This window comes from Botrytis fragariae (assembly GCF_013461495.1).
Source record: "Botrytis fragariae strain BVB16 chromosome Unknown tig00000001, whole genome shotgun sequence".
Classification (NCBI taxonomy): domain Eukaryota; kingdom Fungi; phylum Ascomycota; class Leotiomycetes; order Helotiales; family Sclerotiniaceae; genus Botrytis; species Botrytis fragariae.
In genome coordinates this window covers 667,162-693,853 of record NW_023500987.1, presented here as the reverse complement: position 1 = coordinate 693,853, position 26,692 = coordinate 667,162, and the positions used below count along the sequence as shown (strand labels likewise).

General features: G+C 41.4%; 8 protein-coding genes across 8 annotated transcripts; 4 read left to right on the top strand and 4 right to left on the bottom strand.

The window, feature by feature from the left end:
• Positions 1–502: 502 nt before the first annotated feature.
• Bfra_000208 (putative fha domain-containing protein) lies at positions 503–2,811 on the bottom strand (the record flags this gene model as incomplete). The annotated part of the gene is made up of 2 exons (XM_037330653.1): positions 503–1,615; positions 1,669–2,811. 2 exons carry the CDS (start codon positions 2,809–2,811, stop codon positions 503–505), a joined length of 2,256 nt encoding a protein of 751 aa, XP_037196986.1.
• Positions 2,812–3,834: 1,023 nt separating this feature from the next.
• Positions 3,835–4,413, top strand: Bfra_000207 (putative reactive oxygen species modulator 1 protein; the record flags this gene model as incomplete). Its single annotated transcript, XM_037330652.1, has 5 exons — positions 3,835–3,904; positions 3,964–3,990; positions 4,047–4,076; positions 4,129–4,219; positions 4,281–4,413. Exons 1-5 carry the CDS (start codon positions 3,847–3,849, stop codon positions 4,411–4,413), a joined length of 339 nt encoding a protein of 112 aa, XP_037196985.1. The 5' UTR covers positions 3,835–3,846.
• A 777-nt stretch (positions 4,414–5,190) lies between these two features.
• On the bottom strand, positions 5,191–5,468 carry Bfra_000206 (uncharacterized protein; the record flags this gene model as incomplete). The annotated part of the gene is made up of 2 exons (XM_037330651.1): positions 5,191–5,329; positions 5,401–5,468. 2 exons carry the CDS (start codon positions 5,466–5,468, stop codon positions 5,191–5,193), a joined length of 207 nt encoding a protein of 68 aa, XP_037196984.1.
• A 2,145-nt stretch (positions 5,469–7,613) lies between these two features.
• On the top strand, positions 7,614–9,563 carry Bfra_000205 (putative extracellular dihydrogeodin oxidase laccase protein; the record flags this gene model as incomplete). Its single annotated transcript, XM_037330650.1, has 4 exons — positions 7,614–7,696; positions 7,765–8,240; positions 8,290–8,663; positions 8,715–9,563. The coding sequence occupies 4 exons, from the start codon at positions 7,614–7,616 to the stop codon at positions 9,561–9,563; spliced, it is 1,782 nt and encodes a 593-aa protein (XP_037196983.1).
• Positions 9,564–11,878: 2,315 nt separating this feature from the next.
• Bfra_000204 (uncharacterized protein) lies at positions 11,879–12,503 on the top strand (the record flags this gene model as incomplete). The annotated part of the gene is made up of 2 exons (XM_037330649.1): positions 11,879–12,071; positions 12,463–12,503. 2 exons carry the CDS (start codon positions 11,879–11,881, stop codon positions 12,501–12,503), a joined length of 234 nt encoding a protein of 77 aa, XP_037196982.1.
• Positions 12,504–12,714: 211 nt separating this feature from the next.
• On the top strand, positions 12,715–13,371 carry Bfra_000203 (putative extracellular serine-rich protein; the record flags this gene model as incomplete). The annotated part of the gene is made up of 3 exons (XM_037330648.1): positions 12,715–12,772; positions 12,824–13,169; positions 13,230–13,371. The coding sequence occupies 3 exons, from the start codon at positions 12,715–12,717 to the stop codon at positions 13,369–13,371; spliced, it is 546 nt and encodes a 181-aa protein (XP_037196981.1).
• Positions 13,372–14,450: 1,079 nt separating this feature from the next.
• Bfra_000202 (putative alpha mannosidase family protein) lies at positions 14,451–16,977 on the bottom strand (the record flags this gene model as incomplete). Its single annotated transcript, XM_037330647.1, has 4 exons — positions 14,451–14,967; positions 15,034–16,252; positions 16,302–16,846; positions 16,895–16,977. 4 exons carry the CDS (start codon positions 16,975–16,977, stop codon positions 14,451–14,453), a joined length of 2,364 nt encoding a protein of 787 aa, XP_037196980.1.
• Positions 16,978–20,765: 3,788 nt separating this feature from the next.
• On the bottom strand, positions 20,766–25,319 carry Bfra_000201 (putative abc a-pheromone efflux pump protein; the record flags this gene model as incomplete). Its single annotated transcript, XM_037330646.1, has 3 exons — positions 20,766–24,017; positions 24,065–24,725; positions 24,778–25,319. The coding sequence occupies 3 exons, from the start codon at positions 25,317–25,319 to the stop codon at positions 20,766–20,768; spliced, it is 4,455 nt and encodes a 1,484-aa protein (XP_037196979.1).
• Positions 25,320–26,692: the final 1,373 nt, after the last annotated feature.

Here is a 26,692-nt window from a genome sequence, read left to right as displayed (position 1 = left end):
AAAAACACGAGAGAAGGAAAAAAAAGAAGAAAAGCGATAGGGCCTCAAGTGTCCACTTCAGCTGAACATTTTCAGAATATCGAAAGTGCCAGTATCGGGTCCACTTTGTGCTATCGTCAACAACTGTAAGGAATTATTCTACCAAAGTGATAAATGACCATTCAATCCATTCAAGCAATCCATACCATTCCCTGACCCGTTTTGGTATATGTATATGGATGAACCTATCCATTTCCCCTCAAACAATCAAACGAAACCAGAATCTTGGTATTGTTGTGCCCCTACCGCTTGCCCATGCCCGCTTGCCCCAATGCCACGATTCCAACAATCCCGCAACCCCACAACGCCCACATGCAAAACTAAACAATCTTTGGACCCCGTGAAAATAACAAAGGAGACTAAATACAGAGGTTTGGTCTCGATGACCCGATGTATGACGCGTGAATGGTATTTGCGCTTGATTCGAACATAAAAGAAAACGTGTATTAAAAGATTGTACGGTTTATTGGTCCGCTTTTGGTGGTGACCAACCGTTGAGATATGCCATCAACCCCATACCAACCATGACAACGCCAAGCATCGAGACATAAGGTGTCGAGTGGTATAATAAAGGATCGTGTTTGACATTCTTTGAAGCGATCGCACGTGTGAGCGATGCATGAAGATCATCATTTTCTGATAAGGTATGTTTCATACCATTTGGTCGTCTTATGGGATGCAGTGCCAGATCACCTCCATTCACAGTCCCGTTGATATGTTTTTCAAAAGCCTGCTTCGATGGAGATCGGGATCGGTCGGAAGATAGTTCTCTCAGTTGCTCATCCGAGCGAATTTTTTCAATCATCTCTGCTAAGGTTTTTCGGTCGGTATCCCTCTCCCCCTCGGCGCTTTCTGCTCTTTTCTTATATGACTCCATTTGGGATCGCAACTCCTGCATATCAGAAACCATAATTTCAAGGCGCTGTTCCAACAGACGAGATGAGTCGGCAATACCAGTAGCGTCAACTTGTATATTGGCTTTCTCTTGTGATGAAATATCATCTGAGGGTGGCTCAAAAGCATCTTCGAGTATTAAACCTTCCATCCCAGATCTGGCACTTCCGTTCAAGGTTTTGTCCGGTGTTTGGAGCTCCAATCGTTTAGCCATTTCCTCCGCCGTTTCTCGTGCTTGTCGTTCCTTTTGAAGCATTTCCTCCAAGTCCCGCATTCGAGCACTTTGAGAATCGATCTCTTTCTTTGCCGATGCCAATGCCTCCACCAACGTAATTATTTGACTACTGACTTCTCTTACAGGAGAACCATTCGCTAAAGACCTCTGCTTTTCGGTATTGGATCTTCTTAAAGAGGCAGTAGGTGATGAGGGATCAAAGTTATGAGAACGGGCAACATCTGGCTTTTCAGGAAGAGGTTGTTGGGGCGGCGGCGCCGGAGGATCAGAAAATCGAGGTTTTCCTTCAGCCCTAAAAGATAAAGCGGAACCGTTTGCTGCAGGCTTTAGTTCTACATTTGGAGCACTCTCGAGTTCTTTCACATTATCCTTCGATAACAGGCCACCAAAGAAGTTGTCTGCACGCCCAAGGTCGGAGTTTTGCAATCGGGCTGTTCGCATCTCGTGCTATATTGTATGTCAGTCAAAGTGGAGTAATGTATGTAGATATATGAACCTACAGAAAGCCTCTTCACTATCTGCTCTGTTGTAACGGGCGTTAACCAGAAATTCATCGGGCGTTGCTGACCCATCACGCTCATTTGACTCCCAGCTACGCTACCCGGTAATCCCACACGACCATTACTGCCTATTGAGCTTTGGCTTCCAGTTCTTCCCCTCATCATGGGGCCTTGAGACGGTAACATCATTGATCCATTAGCAGGATTCAAATCACCGAAACTCATATCCAGAACATTATTAGTTGAGCCCGCAAAACCTGCATGTTCGACTTTCGCAGCGACTTTGTGATGTACAACAGTCTTTTGATCTTCGCTAACAATATCTATACCAAGCTCGAGATGGTCTTGCGACTGCAACTCATGCGGATCTGAGTCCTTGTTTTCGGCCGATAAGCGCGCTCCGTTGACGAAAGTACCGTTTGATGATTTGACATCTCGAATCCAGATCTTCCCACTACGATCTGCCCAAATCTCTGCATGTTGTCTCGAAAGTACCTTCGAATCAAAAAATCCATTCGCAGGCGATGGTACTGTTTTAGCATTTGTCTGACGCCCGATTCTCAAGCTATCCGGATAGAAGGGTACCGATATCCTCTTGTGATCAAAGGTGCCGTTCATGGATAACAAGTAAAGCATTGGCTCCCCTTCAGTAGGTTGGCCCTGGGGTCTGATCTGCTGTGATCCATTTGGTGTAACATGTTGGGATGGTACCATGGGAGCCGGCTGATGCAATGGAGTCATAGATGAACCAGAATTTCCATTTGTCAAGGCCGATGGAGGTTGTCGTGTCGTGTGTGAACCAGGTGCCGAGTCTGATTTATTGGTCCATGGCGGTTGCACTCTTGGGACCTTCTTTCGTGCCGCTGCCGTTCCCCAATTATTTGATTCATTAGACGAGGTCATCGGTACGCCATTAGTCTGCGGGGTCTGTTGCGATACCGTCGAGTTGGATGAAGTGGAAGAAATTGAAGATAATGAAGTTATTGACGAGGATGAGTTGGCACGCTGAGCACTTTTTCGTGGCATAAACATTCTGCCCACTTCGTCGCCGTTAATAGCATTCATTCCTCCTTGGTTAACACTAGATCCCCATGCCGACCTGTTGATCTGCTGGAAACTTGGTGGATTTGCGACTGCCGTCATCGGTTAAACTGATTGTTGGCCGTAATTCACAGTAGATAGGTTTATCCCTGACGATGTTGGTTGAATAAGATCGTTGGAATGTTGTTGCTTTCCTCCCCCATTCAACCTCAACTACAACAAAGATGCTTCGCTTCGATGACCCTCTGGTCTATATTGTGGATACTGAATGTCTGCAACTCTCTATCTAACAAACTGGATGGAAGAGATATCGTATCGCACTGGTAGTTATGATGACCGTTAGTAGATGCCCACAAAGTTTTGGCGCCATGATGACGAGTGACGAGATAGTTGATCGACGAAAGGGAGCGCAAAGAAAACTGGAATGCATCGAGAATCATACAAAGCGGACTCTAGGCTTGAGGCAAAGAATAAGAACACTTACATCTATGCAATGCAGGTATTGTAGGACAATTGCTGGTGGTAGAAAAGGAAACCTATTTCAATTTGATGTTGCCAAGGTGGAAAGTTTGGACATTCAGGTTGAGACACGCGAGGTCTATGTTTAGCCAACCAGAGTTCGAGATCGGGGATAAGAGCACTTGCGCACGCGCTCTCTTGCAGATACAAAAGGGTCTTTGATGGGTGAAGAGAGCGGAGTGAAGAGAAGAATCGAAAGGACAAGAGGAAGAAATTGAATATCATGAAAAAATTAATTATTTTATCTCAAAGCTATCGCAATAGACTCTTTTGTCTACGAATTAGGTGTTTTTAGTGCGAACCACTACAACAATTCCAAATTTCCAGAATTCTAAGTGAGAATCATTGGATTATGAGAATTATCACGTGACATACCTGATCCTTTTTTGCCCCTGTGCCTTAGATATCAAGGCCACAATGTGTTTAGAATGTGGGGGAATATGATGCTTGTGTATGTATGGTCTATGCTTTCGGCAAATGCCGTGACCATTTTACATTTTAGTAGGCAGATTTGAACATTTGAAACTTTGAAAGCTCGAAGCTGCGATATATGAGTTGATGAACCTTCCGACTTCGCGGTGCTAGATAAATCAATTTCATCCTTCGAAATCGCCAAATATGCCTCCAGTACCACAACCTCAAGGCCATCCCGGTGGCCAAACTATCTGGAATAAGCGTAAGACTGTGGTTTTACCCCTCTACCCAGGACTTTCACTGACCATGCATGTTTTACAGTCCAGATGGGAGCTATGATGGGTGGCAGTATGCGATCATGATCTCGTTCATATATGCAAGTTACTGACTGCGTTCAATAACAGCTGTCGGCGCCATTCTGGGGTTTATGTACGGTATGTTGAAGCTGGAGGAGGCATAAAAAGAATCCATTCTGACACGGCTAAGGCACACTTACTATCATTAAATTTGGTCCTGGCCCAAATGGAGTTTGGAGAACTCTACGCACATACATGCTCACTTCCGGGTCCACTTTCGGGTATTTATCATCATTCTTTTCTGTCAAATTAGTTTCATTGTGCTAATGAGTTATCACTCAGTTTTTTCATGGCCATTGGCAGTACCATCCGTTCCGATAGTATCGCATCTCCAGAAACATTGGCAGCATTCGGCCGTGCAAACCGACGTCCTCTGGTTATGAATCGTCCATATCGTCCTTCGCGAGCATCATGATGAAAAATGCTCCCCTGTAGAGTCGGAAGGGGAAGCCCATCTATCTTTGGAGAAGATGGAACTTGGCGAATGCTTTGTAATTCAAGGCAAATGTTTATACATAATGGGTAGAGACATTTCAATTGCCGATCTTCGGGTCTCGCCGCTCAACTGTTTGCATAGGGGTGGAGTTTAATGGGGGCAATCTGTATCAACAAAGCCTCGCTCAGCGTTTTTCTTTTACTCGAGCCTCCTGATGAGCACAATTCAACAATAAACGAATCTTACTACTTTATCACTGGTTCATCGGTGTTATAAAAGCTCGAATCCTGTGTTGTGGCCAAGAGGCTTGGATATCTTGCTAGCCACTAACGTGAGATGGCCATGGAGCGTTCGTGTTTTATGTTGCGACTTGATCATTTGAAGGGGCAAGGTATGCAAGCGCTGCTCTTGACCTCTTATCTTGGCCTTCCTTAGGAGATCTTCAACGATTAAGTGAGGGCTCTAGATCTGAATTATGTTCACAGTATCATTTACTCTTAATCAAGACACTCATTCTTCACGGATTCGCAATGGCATTCTTGGAGCCGTATCGGACAGACGCAATAGCTTAGTGAAATTTTTCAATCCCTGTTCTCGGCATGACGTATATACGCATCCAAGATCGCGCTTTCGGCTGTACTGATGAATTGTATCCATTTCGACGTGAACGGAAATCGAAGTCTTCTTATTAGGTCGAGGTACCACAAACCATCAAAGAACCATGGCTATGGCAAAAGACGAGTTCAATCTTAGACGTCAATCCCGATTCCTAAAATTTAGAAACCCAACGATACCTTTGATGATGGGCCCCTGGCCATTATAAGGCGTATCGAAAGACCCTCTCAGAATGAAATTGTATTCATCGGTACAGCGAAGAATATAGGGTTTGTAGAGTCTTGATCAGACGAATTGTACTTGTATATCCACACGAACCACTTAATTCAAGTGCCTCGCTTTGCGGCTGACATCGTCTTAGCTCTGTAGATGGGTAGGCACTCGCCACTGGGTGAGGTACTCGGCCCTTCAGTTCTCATGGTGAAACCTCACTTTGACTAATGGCCTTGAGCAATGACACGGTATCATCCAAACAATCGAGTTGGCTTCAGTTGAGATTCATCAAGAAAATGTTTGAATCAATCTCATTTATGCTTGTTGAACCAACAAGAATTATAAAGTGAACATGACCTAGGTATATTCGACTCATTTGGCCACATCAACATCGCTTCGGGAAGTAACATGTCCGTACAACTTGATTATCATTGTCAAAAAATATCAGAACTCAATTGTGTCCATCGAAAGATCAGCAGTGACGCTCTGTCGGGAAGTGATCATTCTTGCGGAGTACTTGAGGATATTTTCCGATTTAAGATTGTTCCTTGGGCAAGATATCCACCTAGCGTGAAGTAAGTATTTTTCTTCGCTTGGCACGTCTGGGATAATTAAGAGAGGAAACTATTATCCATATACATGTTTGCACCCTCTAGTTCTGGAACTAATTGAACCGTAAAAAGACTATCTATGATGGTAAGACACTGGCAGCGACGAATGACAACATGATGATTCTTCAAACTTCATCAATTGTGTATTACTATCGAAGGCGGAAATTTTCACAGCTCCTTTTTTTGCGTGAGCTAACGATTTGGAAGTGCATGCGAAAACCACGACGTTGTGTACTAATAATCAACGACCACGTTTCTTGTAGCCAATTGATGTCCAATACTGGTTTCAATGAACTGTATTATGTACTACTATGATGGTCTTATTTCTTGACACTTCTACCATTAATCGTGGTTTCGTCGTGTCGATACTGACTTCAAATCATCAATAGGCTCAATTACCACCCAAATCTTCAGCTAATCAAATACAAATTTGACCTCTGCACAGGTCCTCACATCATCACGGCTAGCAACATATTACTGTATACAGATAAATCATGAAACACATCATTGTTAGTAATATCTTCTTCACTACTCGACTGCAATATAATTTCTGTTTACACGATATATCGCATAGAATCGAGGCCCATAGATGTGGGTTGATACCTTGGTACCTGATACAAATAGCATTATTCAACTACTCAATGTAAGTCTTGATCTTTACTTAGGTACCCACTACCGAATCTGGACATGACTTTGTTTCGAAACATCATGAAGATCTACACTATTCTCCTTTTGAACAATGATCAACTGTTTATCGGAATATTGTTTAAGATACATACGGGAATGGTCACTGTACACAAACGAGATTTCTTACATTGGGATACGGGGTGGATCGCTCTAAATGATCCCTCCGATCCTTCAAATCAAACAAGAAGTCAAAGAGAGGGATCTTTTGTTTTTTTGGGGGTTCTGCGATTTGTTTTTTTTTTTGGTTTTTTCCCTCTCTCTTGTTTCCGGATTCAAGAGATTTTGTTTCAAATTAGAAAGTTCTAATATACAGAGTACGGCGGAAAGTCGATTAATTTCGCTTCCTCAAGGTTAGTCTTTCTGCCGTCTTGTATTATCCCTTCATCGCATCTCGTTAGTGTCACTCGGTACCGTCCATGCGTTTTTCGTTTGTGGAGCGGAGTGGATCTCCGGGTAACCTTATCTGCAAAGCACCATTCACAACCTTTATTGACCATGTACCTAGATACTATGTAGGAACTATGTAGGTACAATGTAGGTAAGATGTCGGTACTCGATAATACTAACGTAAATTTCATACTTTATACCAGAGTTTGGAGGCAAATTGCGGCAGCACAAAATATGCTTCTCATATTTCCAACTCTATTAGGAAGGTAGGCTAATTTCTGATGAACCTCTTCCCGTACTTTGTTATTGTAGCATATCTAGGATCCACGCTAGATGTGTCCAAAGTTAGAACGAATCATACCCCAGGCTTACATCAGTCTCTTCTGATGACAAAGTACAGGATTATTCAATCACTCTACGCTAGACGTCAAGCCCCAAATAAAATGTAGGGAGTGTCTGATCTTTTTTAAGTTACACGGCGAGTTCAGTCTGTGCAATACTATACTAGAGCAAATCTTCGTCGACTTAGCGCCCCGGGAAATAATGGGCGCTTCGGAGGCTTTTTTTCATATCTATATAGTATCACCACTTGCCCACATCTATAATCGATATCTACATACCATTTCATAGTCTTTCGTTTAATCTTGTTGCGACAGTCATATCAAAATGGCTTGGTTCGGTCTCTTCGCTGGCATCTTTACTGCTGGTGCCGGAATTATTAACACTTTATCTCAAACCGCAACTAATGGGTGAGTCTCAGTCCTTGAGTCGAGGAAATTCTATGCTGTAGTGGTTTAATTATTGACTCTTCGTCTAGAAATTCCGTTTGGGGAACTCTACAAGCTCCAACTTTTCCTCCCTTCCTCACAGATAACCCTCTTCCTAATGGATATCCCTGGGGTTCATTGACTGCAAGTGGGAACAATCCATACACATCAGCTCCTCACACCGGAGTTATTCGATCCTACAATTTTACTGTCACGAGAGGCACAATTGCCCCGGATGGCTATTCCAAAGACGTCATACTTGTCAATGGGCAATTCCCTGGACCTGCGATTGAGGCAAACTGGGGTGATACTTTCGTGATTACAGTACACAATCAAATTACTGGACCCGAGGAGGGAACAGCTTTCCATTGGCATGGATTATTACAAAAGGGAACTCAATATATGGATGGTGTCCCTGCTGTAACACAATGCCCCATCGCCCCTGGAGCTTCTTTCACGTATACTTTCAAAGCCGATCTTTATGGAAGTTCCTGGTATCATTCGCATTACTCTGCTCAATATGCTGGTAAGAACAACAGTCTTTACACTCCTTTCTTATACTAACGTCCATGCAGGTGGCCTTGTGGGACCTATGATTATCCATGGCCCTAATAACGCACCGTATGACATTGATCTTGGACCAGTTTTCTTAACCGATTATTATCACAAGGATTACTTCTCGATAGTCAAATCGGTTGTCGAGAGCAATGGGGATTCTAAACCACTTTCAGACAACAATCTCATCAATGGAAAAATGAATTTCGACTGTTCTACCAAAGCTGCAGGAGATAATACCGCATGCTCTGATAACGCTGGTATCTCTCGTTTCAAGTTTACCACTGGAAAAACACACAGATTGAGATTAATCAATGCCGGTGCTGAGGGAATGCAAAGATTCAGTATCGACGGACATAAGATGGTTGTTATTGCCAATGATTTCGTACCAGTTGTAAGTACCACAACCTTTTATGATCACTGGAAAATATACTGATTGATGCAGAAACCATATACCACCAATGTTGTCACCTTGGCAGTTGGTCAAAGAACCGATGTTCTTGTCACCGCTAATGTCGGAACATCTGACTCGTCATTCTGGATGAGATCAAACATATCCACAACGTGTTCTTTGTCCAATCAGCCAAACGCTCTTGCAGCAATCTATTACGACGGCGCCGACACAAACTCGACTCCAGCAAGTACAGCGTGGGATGTTCCAGATCCAGGAACTTGCACAAACGATGAGCTAGACACCACCGAACCCTATTATTCTCTCGCAGCAGAAACACCCTCCACAACCCAAAACCTCGATATTAACTTTTACGTCAACGACACCGGAAGTTTCCTCTGGACCCTCGGCGGAACATCTTTCCGTGCCAATTACAACAATCCTATCCTCTCCCTCGCCAATCAAGGCAATATGACCTACCCCGATGAATGGAACGTACGAAACTTCGGAAGCAACACGACCATTCGTGTCATAGTAAACAATCCTACCCCCGCATCGCACCCCATGCATTTGCACGGACACAACATGCAAATCCTCCACGAAGGTGACGGAGACTGGGATGGTGTCACCATTACCCGACAATCGAATCCTCAACGACGAGACGTGCAACTTGTGCGAGCAAATGGTCACTTGGTGTGGCAAATCACCACGGACAACCCGGGCGTCTGGCCTTTCCATTGCCACATCGCGTGGCATGTTAGCGGAGGCTTATATGCCAATATCTTGGAGCGACCAGACGATATCAAGAATGATGCCATTGCCACTTCCGTGGAGCAAACGTGCACGCAATGGGATGCATATTCCAGTACCGCTGTTGTGGATGAGATCGATTCGGGACTTTAATTTTTTTTGCAAATGGGGCCTGGTGTTTGGAGAACTTTTATCATATCCTTGCATAGTTGCCTTGGAATGAATGTTTGGTCGGAAATGACACTTGATTATTATTATTTTTTGTTTTCTGAAGCGAGATTTTTTGGGGTAAAGGGATTAGATGGAAACGAAAGGCATCTATATCAGTGATTGGGGTTAAGTATATTTCTAATGATTCATGAACATATTTTTTATAGAATTTATACTTTTCAAAAGTTATCCTTATTCTTTCTCTTGCAATATTGGGAATCATTGTGCATGATGTGACTGCAAAGAAATCCTGGTGATATGATACCTATTACGACCACTGCGAGATATTGGTCGGGAGATGGTGGTTTCGTTGCATGTTAATATGATCCTCAGCATGGTCTTTTAATGAATCTTAAGAATAATCATTAAAGCCCAACGAAACATAACATGCAATTAATAGCCATCAAGAGATTTCCCATCCCATCGTATCATATCGAAGACAAAGTAAAGTCCCAACACAAAATTCAAACGCGAAAGATCGATCCCGAGAAACATCCGACTCCCTGAACACCAACACAATATTGAACTTCATCCGACCCATCGCCACCAACAAGTATTTTCTCGCAACCCATCTCAACACGATAATAGAGTTTCTTCTCGCCACCCGACCCGCCACCGCACCCATCCCATTTCCAAAATAAGATTAACATTAACATTAACCCCAACCCACTAACGTCAAGCTCTATCTCTATCTCTATCTTCCCTCTCACCTTCGAAAAGCCAGATAAATACTAGGTAGGTAAAGGTGAGCTATCCCAGCCACACCGCTCCAAACCTTATTTAAACATTACCACCCTCCCTCCTGACACTATCCCAAAAAATCAAAGTGCAGACACAAAACTTAACTCGGTTTATTAACCTACTAGCGTACTAGCGTATCGATCTGCTATGTGTATGCAGCTGGTACCCCTGTAAGAAGGTTAAGATTTAGGTAAGGTGAGACTAACCCCGGGTACCTACCTGTGGCATGGGCGTGGCGAGCGTGGCTGGTAACGTAACCTTATCGTATTCGTGTTAGGGGTATGGGATGGGATTGTGTGTGTGATATGGGATTTTATATGTCGTATTGTGATTGTATTGCATGAATGTATATCTGATATGATGAAATGGACCATATTTTGAGGTGTGGCGAATTTGGAGGTAGGGGCTGGGCGTCCCATTCGATTTTCTTTTAAAAAAATTGTTCTAAGGAGATGAATGCTTGAATCGGTTGGGTGTATTTGGTGTGTGGCGATCCGATATTCAAATGGTGAGGTTGTGAATATATTTTGATAATATGGAGGGCGAAATTGGAAGGCTGAGATAGAGATGTGTGAGGAACCCTCCAGTGGTGTTGGAGATATTAACATGTAATATCGTTTAGTTTGCGATGTATTGCATGGCATGGTTACGAAATAATGTTTCTTGACACTGTGGTTTATTGAATGTTGATTACTGGAGAAGGAGAAATGGTTCTATTAATTAGATGAGAAGGCATGGGTTACCTATATTTGCAAACACCCACCTGAACACCATAATGAAAACGGATACAAAGCTATTATAGAGAATCAACATGGAGCCATGATTGCTGAAGCTATCGGATATCCACGGATGATCCGGTTGAGTCTTAATAGAAGATCTAATATCAAGAACGATAATGTTTCTATTGCAGACCCCCAATATCTACACTACATGTCCCAACCCGTCAGACGAGTACTCGAGATTTGCTATATTTTGATGACACAAGTCTGAGGGGTCCCACCCACTTTCCATTCCTAATTGTTTTCTTGTGGGTATGGTTGAATATTTTACCGATCGCCTGAAGTGGGTGCTAACTACATACAAAGGCTGCGTGATGTTAGCAAACAGTACAAGAATAAAGAGATAGTTTCGTGGTATATGTTAGTACCTACTTGAATCTCTTGAGGTGCTAGATATAGACATTGAAAAGGTAGATATATATCAGTCCTCCGTGCCATCAAGCAATCATTTTCGAGTAGTAGAAGCCGTTGACTTTCATATATGTCAAAATGCGCACGCAGCGAGAACAACACTTGGAACGAGAATTGTACTTGACGAACTAGGATATGACACAATCGCAGCTGTACCAGGTAAGTAAAAGCGCATCAATCGTACATTCCGGGGAGGAGGAAGATACGATGTACCATGTAGTCATCGTCTTCTTCATATCTTTTTTTTAGATCTTAAACTATATCCTGGGTGTAATTTTTAAGCATAAATCAATCCAGCTATGTGTTGTTGGGCTACACCTATGAATAATGACACTGCTGCTTCACCATCATGATGAGTATTCTTGCTCTGAAACTGTCAAACCGAGATTTTCCAATCCAACGGCATTCATTAACGTCCTAGCTTTGGGGACCCAGTTTCCCAAGATGTGCTTGTCATCGGATATTTGTACTGCCAAGATCGTCATGTCAACAATGAGGAAGAACGGCATCAACGGCACCAGTGATTTGTAAAGACAACGAGGCGCAGTTGTCCCCTTTTCAATGACAAAAAAAGGTATGTCGATCTCTGTTGAAGAAATAGCCCAGTCGCAGGTTTGTTTCAGAATACCTAAAACGCTTCTCCACACTTTTGATTCGTCCATTTCCTGCGAGGAGAGGCAAATTTGGACACAAGCTTAATTTTTTTTTGCACAGACATGTGGGTGAAGATCACTAGATCGTTTCGCAACACAACAAAGATGGACAATTTTCCGAATTTGAGGCTCCTTTCCTCACTCTAACCTTGTCTCAGTACTTGATAGCTTCCATAAAGTCTCGGCTGTTAGAGACTGCGTTGGCCGGATATAGATTTTCTGACGGCAAAGCAACTCCCGCATGAAGTCTGACATCAGATATTCTGAAATCCGGTTCCGAAGACTCCAGTTATGCTTGAACAGATGAAAATTCAGCTTGGAAGACTAAGACAAAAGCTTGAGAGTCTGATGCGAATTTTCGGATGTTGACGCTAGGACTTCCAGAACTGGTCATCTTCCATTTCAAAGAATGCATATATAATACACAATCCCAATTGTTTTTATAGTTTGCCATTAAATGCTGTCCTTCCAGAAACTAATAAACTATCACTTACCAACAAAACAATCATCATGCATTTTCCTCAATTCTCCGCAATTGCCTTGATGGCAGCTAGTCTTGTAGCAGGTGGTAAGTTGTGTGGATCTCATTTACATGCTTCAGCAGCTAACATACCCCAAGTTCCAACACAAGCACCCAGTGCTGCAGATGCAAAGACTCATACCGTTGTAGTCGGTTCCAGCAACACTTCTCTTCTACTATTCACCCCACAAGAAATCACCGCAAAGCCTGGCGACACGGTGGAATTTCAATTCCACGAAAGAAACCACACCGTCACACAATCCGCATTCGATTCACCGTGTCAGCCAATGGCCAATGCAATTCACAGTGGCTTCGTTCCCACGGCGGCCAATCAAAGCATGATCACGACTTTCACTATGACTGTCAATAGTACAGCTCCCATGTTCATGTATTGTGCGCAAGGAAAGCATTGTCAAGCAGGAATGGTATTGACAATCAATGCATCGTAAGGGATTCTTATCCACGCGAATTGGTCTATGTAGACTTTGACTGATTGATTAATTAGGAATGGAACCCAAAATTTCGGGACGTACAAAGCGGCAGCAGCCAAAGCAACTAGTAATGTCCCAGCAGCGGCAGTGGGCGGCGGTGTCTTAGGACAAATTGCGGCCGATAAAGCTACCACAGTTCCACTGCGACGGATTTGAGGGAGAAAAGAGCCTGAGGCGGGTTCCTTGTCTGAATGCGTAATGTTAATTGTTTATTCGGGGTTGAGATGGGCCTCCCCATCGATGGTTCTGGTAACCACGTGTCACATTTTGTTTACAATACCCATTGTTTGTTTCGTCTTGTTTTCATTTATGTCTCTTTGTTGTGTGCTGTCCCGTTGATCATGTCTGGAAGTATATAAAGGCTTGTGGTTCCAGGAGTGGATATGTATATCAGTTCGCAGCTCACGCTTGAGTCTGTAACAAACATCCTCGGAGGTATCGACACTCTCCAGAGTTGTGAAGCTGAGAAAGCTACAGGAGGCTACGTAACAGAGTTTTCCAATCAATGTACGGTACATTCATGCAATAAATCTTGTATAGGGGTTTGCAGTTTCAAACTGAAATCTGCACTGATCGGAAAAGAGGTCGCTGCTCTGATTAGTCATTGCTCAATGCCAAGACTCCTATTCCCTTCCGAAATGACCTTTGATATGTGAAGAATTTCAAGATCAGAATCTTTTTCGGGCCTTTTTGTCCATCTACTGTATTGCTGTGAGGCAGCGTTGGATACCCAATTCATTACCGTAATTTTCGTTTTGCAGAAAACATTCATCTACATACCTCATCAAGATTTCCTCTTCTGCCCTTCAACATACGCATGAGAAGATGGGATCTTACGCCCTTCCATAACCATTGAAGACTATTCAATATTGAAAAAAGACTCGCTTGAAACTCATGACAAAGGGCGCGTTGATCCGAAGAATAAAGACTAACTTACTAGAATTTAAGCTCCCTCGCGCACAAGCTATACTTGAGGTTTCTAGAAAGGCCACACCGTTATCCAAAAAGAAAGTGAATTTGAATATGCTTTGAGGAAACTATGTGAATGATTGAGGAATAATCAAAATATACTATCGAAACGAAAGGGTGAAACCACGACTACCAATGAAATGTTCATCCACTCGGGCCACTCCGTCCCATCCCATCACCAAAACCCAAAGCCAACGTAGTGATTAAAAAGCATCTTGATATATACAATAAACCCAAGAATTAATCCAAACTCCCTAGAGATCTATTCAGATCTCTCTCCTAAACCTGCTCGTTCCTGCAGCCGTTTCCGAAGCTGGACTGGGCACTCTCTCCCCATTTTCATCCCATCCACTCGGTTCACTTCCCAACACAAATTCCATGCTTCCTCCCTCCTCAAAAATATCACTCCAAACCACCCAATTCTTATCCCACTCGACACCATTCACCTTCAAACTCTGCACATAGTAATTGGAATCCCCATTTCCGTCACCGCCTGTGCTGGTAATAGTAAGTGTTTTGCGATTGCTAGCTGAAGATCCGTGGGGGCTTAAATCTATAGTTATGGATTCGAACCAGGGAGATGTGATTAGGAAATTGGGGGTCGCGGTGATGGGATAAAGACCAAGCATATTCCATATGAGCCATGTTTGCATGGCTCCTGCGTCCGAATTGCCGGGAAGACCAGTCGGAGAGAGGTTGTAGGTTTTGGCTACTTTTCGAGATTGGTAGATCGAACGAGATTGGTTGTTGATGAAGTTGTAGAGGTAGGGGACATTGAATGTACTGAATTTTGTTAGTTGATCACTTCGGTGTTTTTGTTTCGATTCATATAGAACAAGAGATACATACACTTCATTTGTGCCGTCAAAGATGATACCTCCTGGGTTGTTAGGATTCGCACCAACAGTAAACATCGTTTCCAGTCTCTTGTAAAATGTGGCGTCTCCTCCCATATATTCAATAATAGTATTCATATCATGAACATCACCGAAGGAATAATGCCATGAGCTACCTTCATAAAATGGATCACCCCAGTATCCAATATTAGTCAACGGATCCACAGCAACAAAAGGCGTTGAAGAACCTGCTGCTGTGCGAGGAACCACAAACCCTGAGTATCCGATAGAAGTTAAATTGGAATTCCAGTGATTTCTCCAGTTTCGTGAGCGAGCTAGATATTTGGCTGCATCTTCTGTATTTCCCAATCCCTTGGCTACCTGATAAAGCGAGAAATCATTGTATGCGTAATCTACAGCTCGAGAACCGGCGCGACTATATGTCGGAGTGATATAGCCATATTGTTTCCAATCAGGTAGAGCACCTCTTCCTTCCTTTGTTGATGAGTCCGGGGCCATTGGGTCAGGTGGAACGGTATTGTTAGGTTGGACTTCAGCATCTTTCACCATGGCTGCGTAGCCATCATCCCAATTGATTTGACCTTTTACACCTTTTACATAAGCATCGGCGAGGACATTATCAGCATTGGAACCACCTTGAGTTCGACCATTATAATTTGAAGATCGAGCATCTGGCATATAACCATCAAAACGCCAAACATCAATCAAGGAGCGTATGTATTCTTCATGGACAGTGGGTTGGAGGACGTGAAGTAAAGCTGTACCACAACGGAATAAATCCCAAAGAGTGAATATGTCTTGATAATATGGTTCGGTGGAAGTCCATCCTGGATTTTCTCCTGTTTGATTTGTTGGAAGAAGACTCATGAAATACATAGACGTATATAGCAATCCAAGATTGGTCGCATTGGTAGAAGTAGTTGCGATTCTTGATAGAACTTCATCGTTCCAGACAGATTTAGTGTCGGAAACGACATTTGAAAATGTGGCATCATCTGGAATCTCATCGTTGACATTCTGGCACGCCTTCTCCTTAGAAATCCAAGAAATCCCAACTCTTGATGCAACAGCAGTTGTGTTGAATGTATAGAGCCCGCCAACGGCAGTGTTCAAGTCAGCCGAAGTGGCTGATTTACTTGGCTGAACGACACTACCAGTACCAGAATTGGCGTAAACATTTGATGCAGAAGGTGTTACGTTAAAATAGCCACCTTAATAAATTTATTAGATCGGAAATCGTACCATAAAAATAAGACTTACATGAATATATCGTCCAATCAGGAGATCTATTCCATCCATTGTTGTATACACCAGATGCCTCATAATGGCCATCTGAAAATATCTGAAAGCTTCCTCCATCATATGCTTGACTCAAGCCTTGGCCTCTGAAAGATGGCACGACGTGGCTGACATCAATCAGAATATTGTTCCCGGTGCTTGTGGGAGGAAACGTGTATTGGTAGAGTCCAGCGTGTGATGTAGCAGCAAGCTCGACAACAACATTATCACTTGTCTGAGCCCGATAGTAACCCACAGAGCCTTGATCAGGAACTGCTCTGCCGACAGTTATACTTGATAAAGGGTTGGCGATTGTTCCCACCAAAGGTAGTTGGGCGACCGTCCCATATTTAGGTGCACCTCCAGTACCTTGCTCATGCATCATACTAAAGCCTGAGAAGTTTCCATTAGGAAGATAGCCAGAATATGAGTCAGTACCCTGAATTAGAAGATCGGGACCAAGTTTGACCATTCCCCAAGGCCGAGCAACACCAGGGAAATCATTGCCTCCATTTTGTGTTCCAGTACTTAAGTAGTTAGAGACTGTCTGCATCTAAAGAGCCCTGTCTACTTACAACACATTCACATATTGTGCAAAATCGGTTTGGGCTTGGACAATGTCCAATATGAGAAAGGAAAAGATCAAAACTAAATTCATAATTCGGTGACGCGCTATGAATAGCTTGAAGAGATGAAGGAGAAACTTTGTGGTCACCTTGAGAGGTCTTATAAGAACTTGACAACCCTAGCATTCGTTGTTTCGAGGATGGGATGTTGTGGAGGTTGTCTAATAAAGGCCATTTGAAAGTCTATCTTTGATGATGGGCGCATGGATAAACTGGAGATATAAGACTGCATACTCTCTTTGGGGAAAATATCGCAATTGATGATGCAGTACGACCTAAGACTTCTATAGGAGATGAAACTTGTGAATGGTAAAAGATAGGAAGGTGATTGGAAGTGATGTTACTCTACCATTGTGCAACTAGTATATGCTGCAGAAGCAACATGCCAATTTTCTCCTATATTTGGCCTAAACTTAAATTCGAAGCTATCGAACGAGGGTGTTTTAGGGTGCTGATCATGTACTCTATCCAATGACATTGTCACTTGATAGTCCATAGTATGGTAAATCATTTTAGATGGTCTTAGTCTTAAGAACATCAACAGTACTCAAGTAGTAAATGTGAACCTCAATATCTACTACTGAGCTACACGTGCGAAAGACGCGAGACCTCATTGTAGTATTGACGATTGTTCTCCTGATCCTTGGTTCCAGTATACTAGGATAATTGTGGGGTTCATCGGATAACGTCTCTTTCCGATGTAACACTATCCAACCACGGCAACGAAAAGGACCTCATGGTGATCTTGAAAAGTCTACAGGCGAAATAATGTCTATGCAACACTGCAGACATGCATCAAATATTTGATAGAATTCGGTCCCGAGTGGGGTATCGACTTTAATTCTCAATTTTCAAGTCGTAAGATAAAGAAAATGAGATAGCAAGATGAAAATAAGTTTATCGCTTCAAGTTGAGTTTTTCTCGAGAGTTTTGGCTCGAAGCCAACGTTGAGGCGAATCTAGCGCTGTAAGACTACCGACTTATTTAAGCGTTTAAACTTTTACAGAGCCACAAGTACCGAGGCCGATATGGATCATTTTGTCAATACACTAAAAATAGATTTCTGCCTGACCTAAAAGCATATTTAGTATTTCGTAATGTGATTTTAATAAAAACTCATCGATATAAACCTTTTAAACTCAATATATATTCGAATTTTCTTGAAAAAGCAACATTTTAAGCTGTAAGGCTATACTCTCAATTGAGCGGATTTTATTGATTTTATTATTAAGGTTCTAGCTCTAATGGTTCTTACAGAATCAATTATTGAAGTTGAAGCAATTAAGAAAAGATAATTCCTTATTTTATTGATTAAGCGAATACGATTTTATTTCATCTGTAACCGCAGGCAGGACACAATCACTTATCCGGGTGAATCCCGGGGACACCAAGGCCCGGAACCTTAGTATATATCAGGAAGTTAGTGATAGTAAACCTTAAATCTAAGAATTACCGGCTTAGCCTATAGTAAGCCTATAGTCTATAAGTTCATAAAGGAAAGGGGTAATTAGAATTTATGATATTAATACTAAAAGGAAATAAGATATAAGGGGCTGGATATAGCCTGGATTAATCAGAGGATTAGATTAGTTTCAACTAGATTGTTGTAACACTTTGCCTTGAAAGAACTGCGTGAGCAGGGTATAATTTATCCTTAGAATCTATAACTACAGAATCGAGAGCAAAGTACTCGTAGAGTATATATATATACTAACTATATACATGTGAGCGATTGCAATTGTGATTGAGTGTAATCCGTAACAATTGTAATATATTCTTATATAATCTCTTATTCACTCATTTAGTATATCTCCGGTATATTCCCTACTATTGAACCCTGACATCATTAGAATATTTTATATAATAATCAATATTCTTTTCGATTCGGTATATAACTTTAAATCAATTTATAAAAGAAAAGAAAAAATAATAAAATAACTGATTAAAATATAAAGAATCAATTAGTGTTAAATGTCACGGAAATCACTGTCTTGTACAACACCACGTGATTGAGCCTAGCACTCCTTTAAAGGGCCTATTTATATGATTATAAAGAACTCTCTTAATATCAACATTAATAAGCTCTATTAGCCCAATTAAGCAATTCCATTGCTCGATTAAGGTATACAAAGTAGGTATGATTCTTATAATCATATCTCAAGTCAATCTAATTTATTATTACTATATATAACGTGGTTTATTAGTACATACACCATATCAATATATACACCACTCATTTTACATACAAATTTCGTCTATACATAACCATGCACTTTCTTTATTTATTGATATAATTTGGTTTTTTCTAAAAAACATCATAAATATTCATATGTGTAATAAGAATTTCTAATTAATTATTAGAAATTTGATTTTATATAATAGTTATTATAGAAATAATTTTTTTGTAACAAAAATCGTAACAATTTAACTTTTTTTTTCAATATAATAAGAATATAAATATAGAAATTGAATTTTTGAATATTTCAATTTTTATTATGATTAACTCTTCTTTTATTTTTTAAAAATATTGATTTATTATTAAAATATAAATATTAAAAAAATATAATTTTAATATTATTTAAAATAATTTATATAATAATATAGCCTATATATTGATAGATTATATTATGAAATTTAATATTATATTAAAATAATATAATATATTATAGATTTTTAAAATTTTAATAGTTTTAATCAATTGATTGAATTATTATTGAATAATATAGGGTTGAAAGTGTGAATTGAGGTGAAAGTGGTGCATATACTGATATGGTGCACGTACTGATAAACCACGTTATCTACTTCCTAATTAAGATAACCCAGTGATATAGCTATCCTCTATAATAGTTAATTTTAAGAATTTAAAATGAAAATTGAACTTTTTATGACTTATATTAGAATCTTAATTTTAAATTAAAATAATTATTTTAAATATAAAAATTTATGACTAATTTAGTTGAGCTAGTACTAATTAATAGTATATTTTTAATATCAGGGATTCTATTTCGAAAGCTTTGATAGTGAGAGCAAAATGCAAATTGAGATCGCCGAATCCTCTCGCGAGCCAAACCCTAATCGAGGTACATATCGCGGTTAAGGTCGTTAGGAATACAAGATGACCCACTTTTGTTTGTCTCGTTATGTGTTGGTATCACGATGGGGATGGTGAAGTCAATATAGTACTATGGTTCATACTGTTGTAATATTGCTTGAGGTTCTAAAAGCTAGGGCTACGAAATGTATATGCTATAGTGCGGTCGCATGATCCCTGTCCCGACATTATGATTTGAAGGAGTATATTAAGAGATCTTAATTTCTATGGCCAAAATAGGGTATGTTTGTATCAATCTTGCTGCCTGGTAGGAACCATCACATCATTCTGGGACGTTACGCTCTGTTTGGTTTCCCTGCTTGTTGTTCCTCGGTCTGTTTTGTTCATCTGTCTTTCCGATTAAGGATAATTATAGAACATTATCTGTCATGTTAGACTCAGACTACATCTCGTTTCAGTAACACGCAGCTAGTGAGCATCGTTGGGGAACGGGATCACTAGCATTTTCGTTTGAAAAGAGCGATAGTGATCAGATAATTGATAGACACGATCATTTTCATCCAAGCAGATGCAAATATTCTGGGTTTATTTTATCTTTATTGTCCTTTCTTGATGCATGGATAAGCTTTAAGGATAGTTGTATGCAACATGTATGCTTCAAAAGATTCTAGTAGAAGCCAAGATGAAAGTGAGAACACAAATTGTTTAATTTAGACCTGTCAAATTTGTGAAATTGTAACAACAGTAGTGAGTGAGTGATAGGGAATTTCAATGATTCTTTTGCCGCAGCCAAGTATCTCTCCTTCTTACATCTCGAATTGGCGTATCTCTTCCAGTATGAAAGTCTACCTCCTGGTAACCAGGGATGCTGATACCCAACAAACCTTCTTTATGAACACCACGACCAGTGTTACTACTCCCCTCTCCAACATCATTCTCTTCCTCCATCACCACGTCATTCCCCGAACCATCCCCAAGCAGAGCCCCAAACTTTCCACCAACTCTATTCTTCAACTCATCGAAACCACCACTCTCAACTATCATTCCCTCTTCCATAACCACAACTCGTCCCGCCATCTTCATCATTTCAGCTGTATGACTTACAACCAGCGTGGCCATTCCTTCTCTCTTCTTCAACTTCTGCACAGTCTCTCTAATCGCTTCTGCACTACCGCCATCTAACCCGCTCGTCGCTTCATCTAATATCAACAACTTGGGTTTCCTAACCAGCGCTCTCGATATCACAATTCTCTGGGCCTGTCCTCCCGATAACTCTTGCCCTCCATCTCCTACTATCGTGTTATAACTCTGTGGAAGCGACGTTATAAACTCGTGGATCCCAGCATCTTTAGCTGATGCAATAGCAGATGAAAGATTAGCACAGGAAGAAGATTCTGGGAGACTATAAATGATATTATGGAGAATAGTGGCGGGGAATAGAATCGGTGTTTGTGGGACGAGTGAGATAAAAGCTCGGAGGGACGGAATGTGACAGTTGGCTATAGAAACTCGATTGAATGTCAAAGGTGGAGGTGTTGAAGTATCTGGTGGATAAAGACCGATGAGGAGAGCAGCTATTGTAGACTTTCCAGAGCCGGAGGGTCCGACAAGTGCAGTTGTTGAGTTAGGGTTTAGGGAAAGAGAAAAAGACGATATCGTTCGTGTTTCAGGGCGAGCAGGATATGTGAATGAGAGACGGTTGAATTTGATTGGAAAAATTGTCGAAAGTCGTTCGGTTCCTTTATTTTCGTGGGAGGAAGATGAATCGAGATTAGCTAATTCAAGCATATGCGTAGCTGTAACGCGAGAAGAGTTGATTTGTGGTATCATGGCCAGCATATTCGTACTATTAGAAATACCGAATAGTAGAAGATTGACAGTCTGTAATGCAGTCGCGATACTAATCTCTCTTTTGGTAATGAGAACAGTGGCATAATAAAAGATAGTTGCAGTGATGAAGAATGACATCGCATCTGTCAGTCCCCAAAGTAGCCCCGAGTAGTTTGCCCGTACTCGTCCAACTTTATAAAGCTCTTCTGTAGCTTTGGTGTGCTTCTTCTCGAAATAAGTTTCCAGAGTAAAAGCCCGAACCACTTTGATGTTGGAGAAAGTCTCTGAAAATATGCCGGTGGTCATTTCAGAAGCGTAGTTGCATTTATTTTCCCATTTTCCACTCACGCGATTGAATGTTTTGGTGACAGCGTATATAACTGGCCCAGTTGCCATTGAGACTAATGCGAGTTTCCATGTGTTCACGAAAGCCCATATGATTGATATCAATAGCATAAAAAATGCGGTAAATACAACACCAGCAAAGCGACCAACGAGATTACGCATTTCCTCAGAATTCCTATCCAAAACTTCGTTCAACCGACCAGGAGAATTTCTGGATTCCTCGAACCATGACTTAGGTTGTGCGAGAATTCTTTTTAATGCTTCTACGCGTAGAGCACTCACCCAAGCTTGTCCGACACGTTCTAGAGCATAATGCGAAAAGAAGCATGCTATGCCATCAATGGTAGCGATTCCGAGTAAGATAAGCGACCATTTTGAAGCATTCGAGTTTCGATTCTCCTTTTGGTAAAAGGTGTCAAGAAGTTTGGTATATATTATGGCAAAGGCTGGGGTTGATACTGCCACAATGAATGCTGCAGCAAATGCACCCGAGAGGATCATGCGCTCCATCTTATTCAGCATAGGCCAAACAGTCTTCAAGATCTTAGTTAAATTATCGGGTTTGAGATGACCCGTTTCGTTCTTCTCTTTGGATGCATCCGCATTCTCGACGGAGTCATCTGAGTATTCCAACAAGGAATCAATAGGCACAACTTTAGAGTCTCGATTCGTTTTTGTTGACACAAAGCTGAGAGGGCGTTGAATCAGAGATTTTCTGTCAGAACTTGGCTCGCCTGAGGGATGTTCTGGGATCGACTGGAATCTTGCGTCTTGATACCTTGGCACTCGAATGGAATGTATAGATTGCCTACTATCCGACGCTTGGAATTTCTGAAATTTTAAGGTGGGCCTCTGGGAACCATCAAACCTTGATCGTGAACTGTCAGTCCCTGATGTCCAAATGTTATTTGATTGTAGGTCATTTGCATAAGCTATTGAAGCATATCCAAGAGACAATCGTCTATTTGACATATCCAAGGACCTACGATCTGCTGCGTTTGGGCCATAGAGTGTAGACTGTGTGGAAAAACGAGATGTCAATTCTTGAACAAAGTCTTCGAAGCTTCCAGTTAATAGTATTCCGGGGTCCGAGTTTCTTCTAATGTTAGGCAAGTCTATCGATTGTTCCACAGGCAATTCCGGGAGTGGCGAGAATGTAGCGAAAGTACCGTTAGCTTTCGCAGAAAGCTTTCGACGATAACCTTCCTGAACAACCCTACTTTCCTCCATAACGTAAACATAGTCATCATCCAATATCTGTGAGATATCATGAGTCACAATGATTGTCGTTTTTCCTTTCCTCCATTCTCGAATATTATCCATGATTTTGATTCGATTGGTAAGATCAAGGGCGCTAGTTCCTTCGTCGAGAATCAAGATTGGTGCATCTCGTAATCTAGCTCGAGCCAATGCAACACGCTGTTTCTGTCCACCACTCAGTTGCCTCTCCTTAGAACCAATCATAGTATCAAGTCCATCAGGAAGATCGGCAATTACTTGTTCTAGACTGGCTGAAGAACAGGCATTCATGATGTCAACTTCATTCGTTATTCCTTCCTTGCCAAACTCTATATTTTTCCTGACCGTCTCGTTGAATACCACACTCTGTTGTAGTACGAGAGTGATGTTGTGTCTCAGCCAATCGGTATCGAGATCCTGTATACGTTGGCCATCTATCAAGATACTCCCCTCCTGTGGTTCGTAAAATTTGAGCAATAAGTTTCCCAATGTACTCTTCCCAGAGCCACTTTTACCAACCACAAAAGTAGTTTCGCCAGCAGGGAAGAAGAATGTTGTGTTTATAAGAGCATTATGTTGTCGATTGGAAGGATATGCAAATGTGACCTGATCTTAATTAGTCTTGATGGTTTATTGTGGTCATATTTACTTACATCATTGACTTCTATATCACCGGTACAGGTTTTAGGTATCATTAATCCCTCTGTATGTTTTGCAACTCCTCCTCTATCCACTTGGTTCATGATAGACTTGAGAGTTGCTCCAGCGGACATTCCTTTTGCCAAGACAAGCCATTGTGGTAAAACAACTTCAATAGCCATCATCCCAGTCAAACAGGCATAGAACGTCGTAAGAACCTTTCCAGCATCTAGTCCATGATCGACTAACGTGAGACCATACCCAAAGCCTTGAACAAAGATGGCCACCATAACGAATTTCGTAATCCCAAATTGAAACGCATTTGACCTGGCTTGGATCATGTAATGAATTGTTGATCTTTTAATTGCTAATAAATATTGCCAAACTTCCTGGTCCTGACCGTTAAATGTTTTGACGGTATCGATGGCTGTAATGGCTGTATTTGTGAATTTCGAAGCTTGCGATAACTCTCTTTTCTGAGCTTCAATGGCAGGGCCCATCTTTCTAGAGATTAGATAAAGTATTCCACCGGCGACTGGAAATGTCACTATAATGACAAGAGTCAGATTCCAAGAGTAAAAAAAGGCGGTCCCAAGAGCTGCACATGCGCTAGCAGTCTCAAACAGAAGAAACCCAAGAGGCTGGGATGTGGATAATTGGAGCTCTCGAATTTGGCTATTGTTCTTTCAGTATTGCTTTGATTCGACGATGAATAGATTAAACATACGTTTCAATTCTAATCAGTAGTGATCCAATGCCATCTTTACGTAGATCAAACCATTCCAAGTCCTTTTCTAACATGCCGGCAAACATTTTTTCGCGGACGCTTCTAGCTTGGAGCTCTCCAAACACCATCCACGAGCACAGAAACAGACCTTCAAACAACCATACTGCGCCCCCGAGAATAGTAATAGCTATGCACCATTTCGAGACTTGTTGTAGGGTCTCTTGTGCTGTGAGAACACCGGCCCCAAAATTTGTAAGAGTACCAAAAATGTTTCCGTAAAATATTGCCGATATTGGTTTTAGAACGCCACTAATGATTGCAAGTATAATACATGGAACTATGTTAGATATGTGATTTTTTGTCGTAAATGTGAATAGAGACTTGAAAGATGATTTGATTTCTTCATCGGCGTGGTAGTCATCGATATTTCGCAATTCGATAGACAAATTTTGATCATAATCTGGCAGTCGGATGCGTGAGGTACAAGTAGAATGGCTGTGTTTCTTGTGACTCTTCGAGCCTTTACCTTTTAATATTGTCATCGAAACAAATTTTGCGTCTGAAAAATGGTGTTTAAAACATCAGAGAGATTTGTGCAGAATAAACGGAAGACATCAAGCAACATTGAAACTACCATGGTCCAACGCTGTGAAATAGTAATCAGACCTAAATTACTTCGAGTCGAGGATTAATCGTGGTGCTTCCCCTTAGTATTGTTCGTTAAGCGAAGCGTGAAGAACAATGTGATCATTATCGAAAAAGACAATCTTTGAAAAGAACATTGTTCTAGAAGTATTTACTAATTCTTTTCCAGAAATCCCAAAAGACTAGATATCTAGGCATCGTATGTTAACAAATATATCAATGATACCAACCATGATATTGACATAGTAGCATCTTGCAAGATGGACAAATGTAAAGCAATTTGAACTTCCAAAGCTTTGCTCTAGCAGCAGCGAGTTTCTTTTATAACAAAGCGAAAATGGAACCTCTAAAACAGAAAACGTTATTACAATAGCGTATCATTGCTGGAAATGTCAGATGGTCCGAAATTGTTTGACAAGTCTCAAGTGTGCGGTCAATTGAGTGTTTGACCATCGAAGTCTCTTTAAAAAGATTTGAACGATGACTGATTTATTTTTCCAGAATCGAATCTTGTTTATATATCTCCGTTTAAGTTGGCGAATTGATCTTCAACATTGCTTGTATAAACGTCCTGCAAACCAGACAGACATGCAGTGACACAGCCGGCATAGAATGTATAGTCAAGCTCAGAATTCTGAGGAATTGTCTTTCGAACTCAGTTCTAGCATCTCTGACTTACCCTTCTCCTTTGGGAACCTTTCTACCAGACTCATGGAGGACTTTGCCAACTTTCTCATTTCTATAAATATAAATGAAGTATAGCTAATGTCATCCTTTGATTTCTTCAAGGCTCCACAATTGAATAACAAACGCAGCATCTCGGCGAATGATTTTGCCGCTACACGGAGAAGCTATTGTGCTCGACTCTACTTCCTTTACCACACTTCGTAGGATGCACGTTACAGCTTCGATCGAAATATATCCCCGGCATCATGTTGTATGGAATTCGAAGGGGACAAGGTCGATTCTTGCGCTAGACCGCTTGATGGGCTCTGATCGTCGTGGTAGATCTCCCGCCTTAATTGTCTACAATTCAGAAGCTTTGAAAACCGGCTTGAGAATGAAGTTTGTGATAACACAAATCGGCCTGAGTGGTTCGTCGACGACCAATTATTGACACCCCCGGAGCATATCTTCACGCATTCTGCGCTGTAAAGTGTGTTCCCGGTAGGGAATTCGAAGAGTTGGCGCAGTTGGCAAGGTTGGCTGCAAGGGCTCGAGAAGTCAAGGTCACGAGATCAAGTAGCAGCCGAGGCTTAACACACGCACA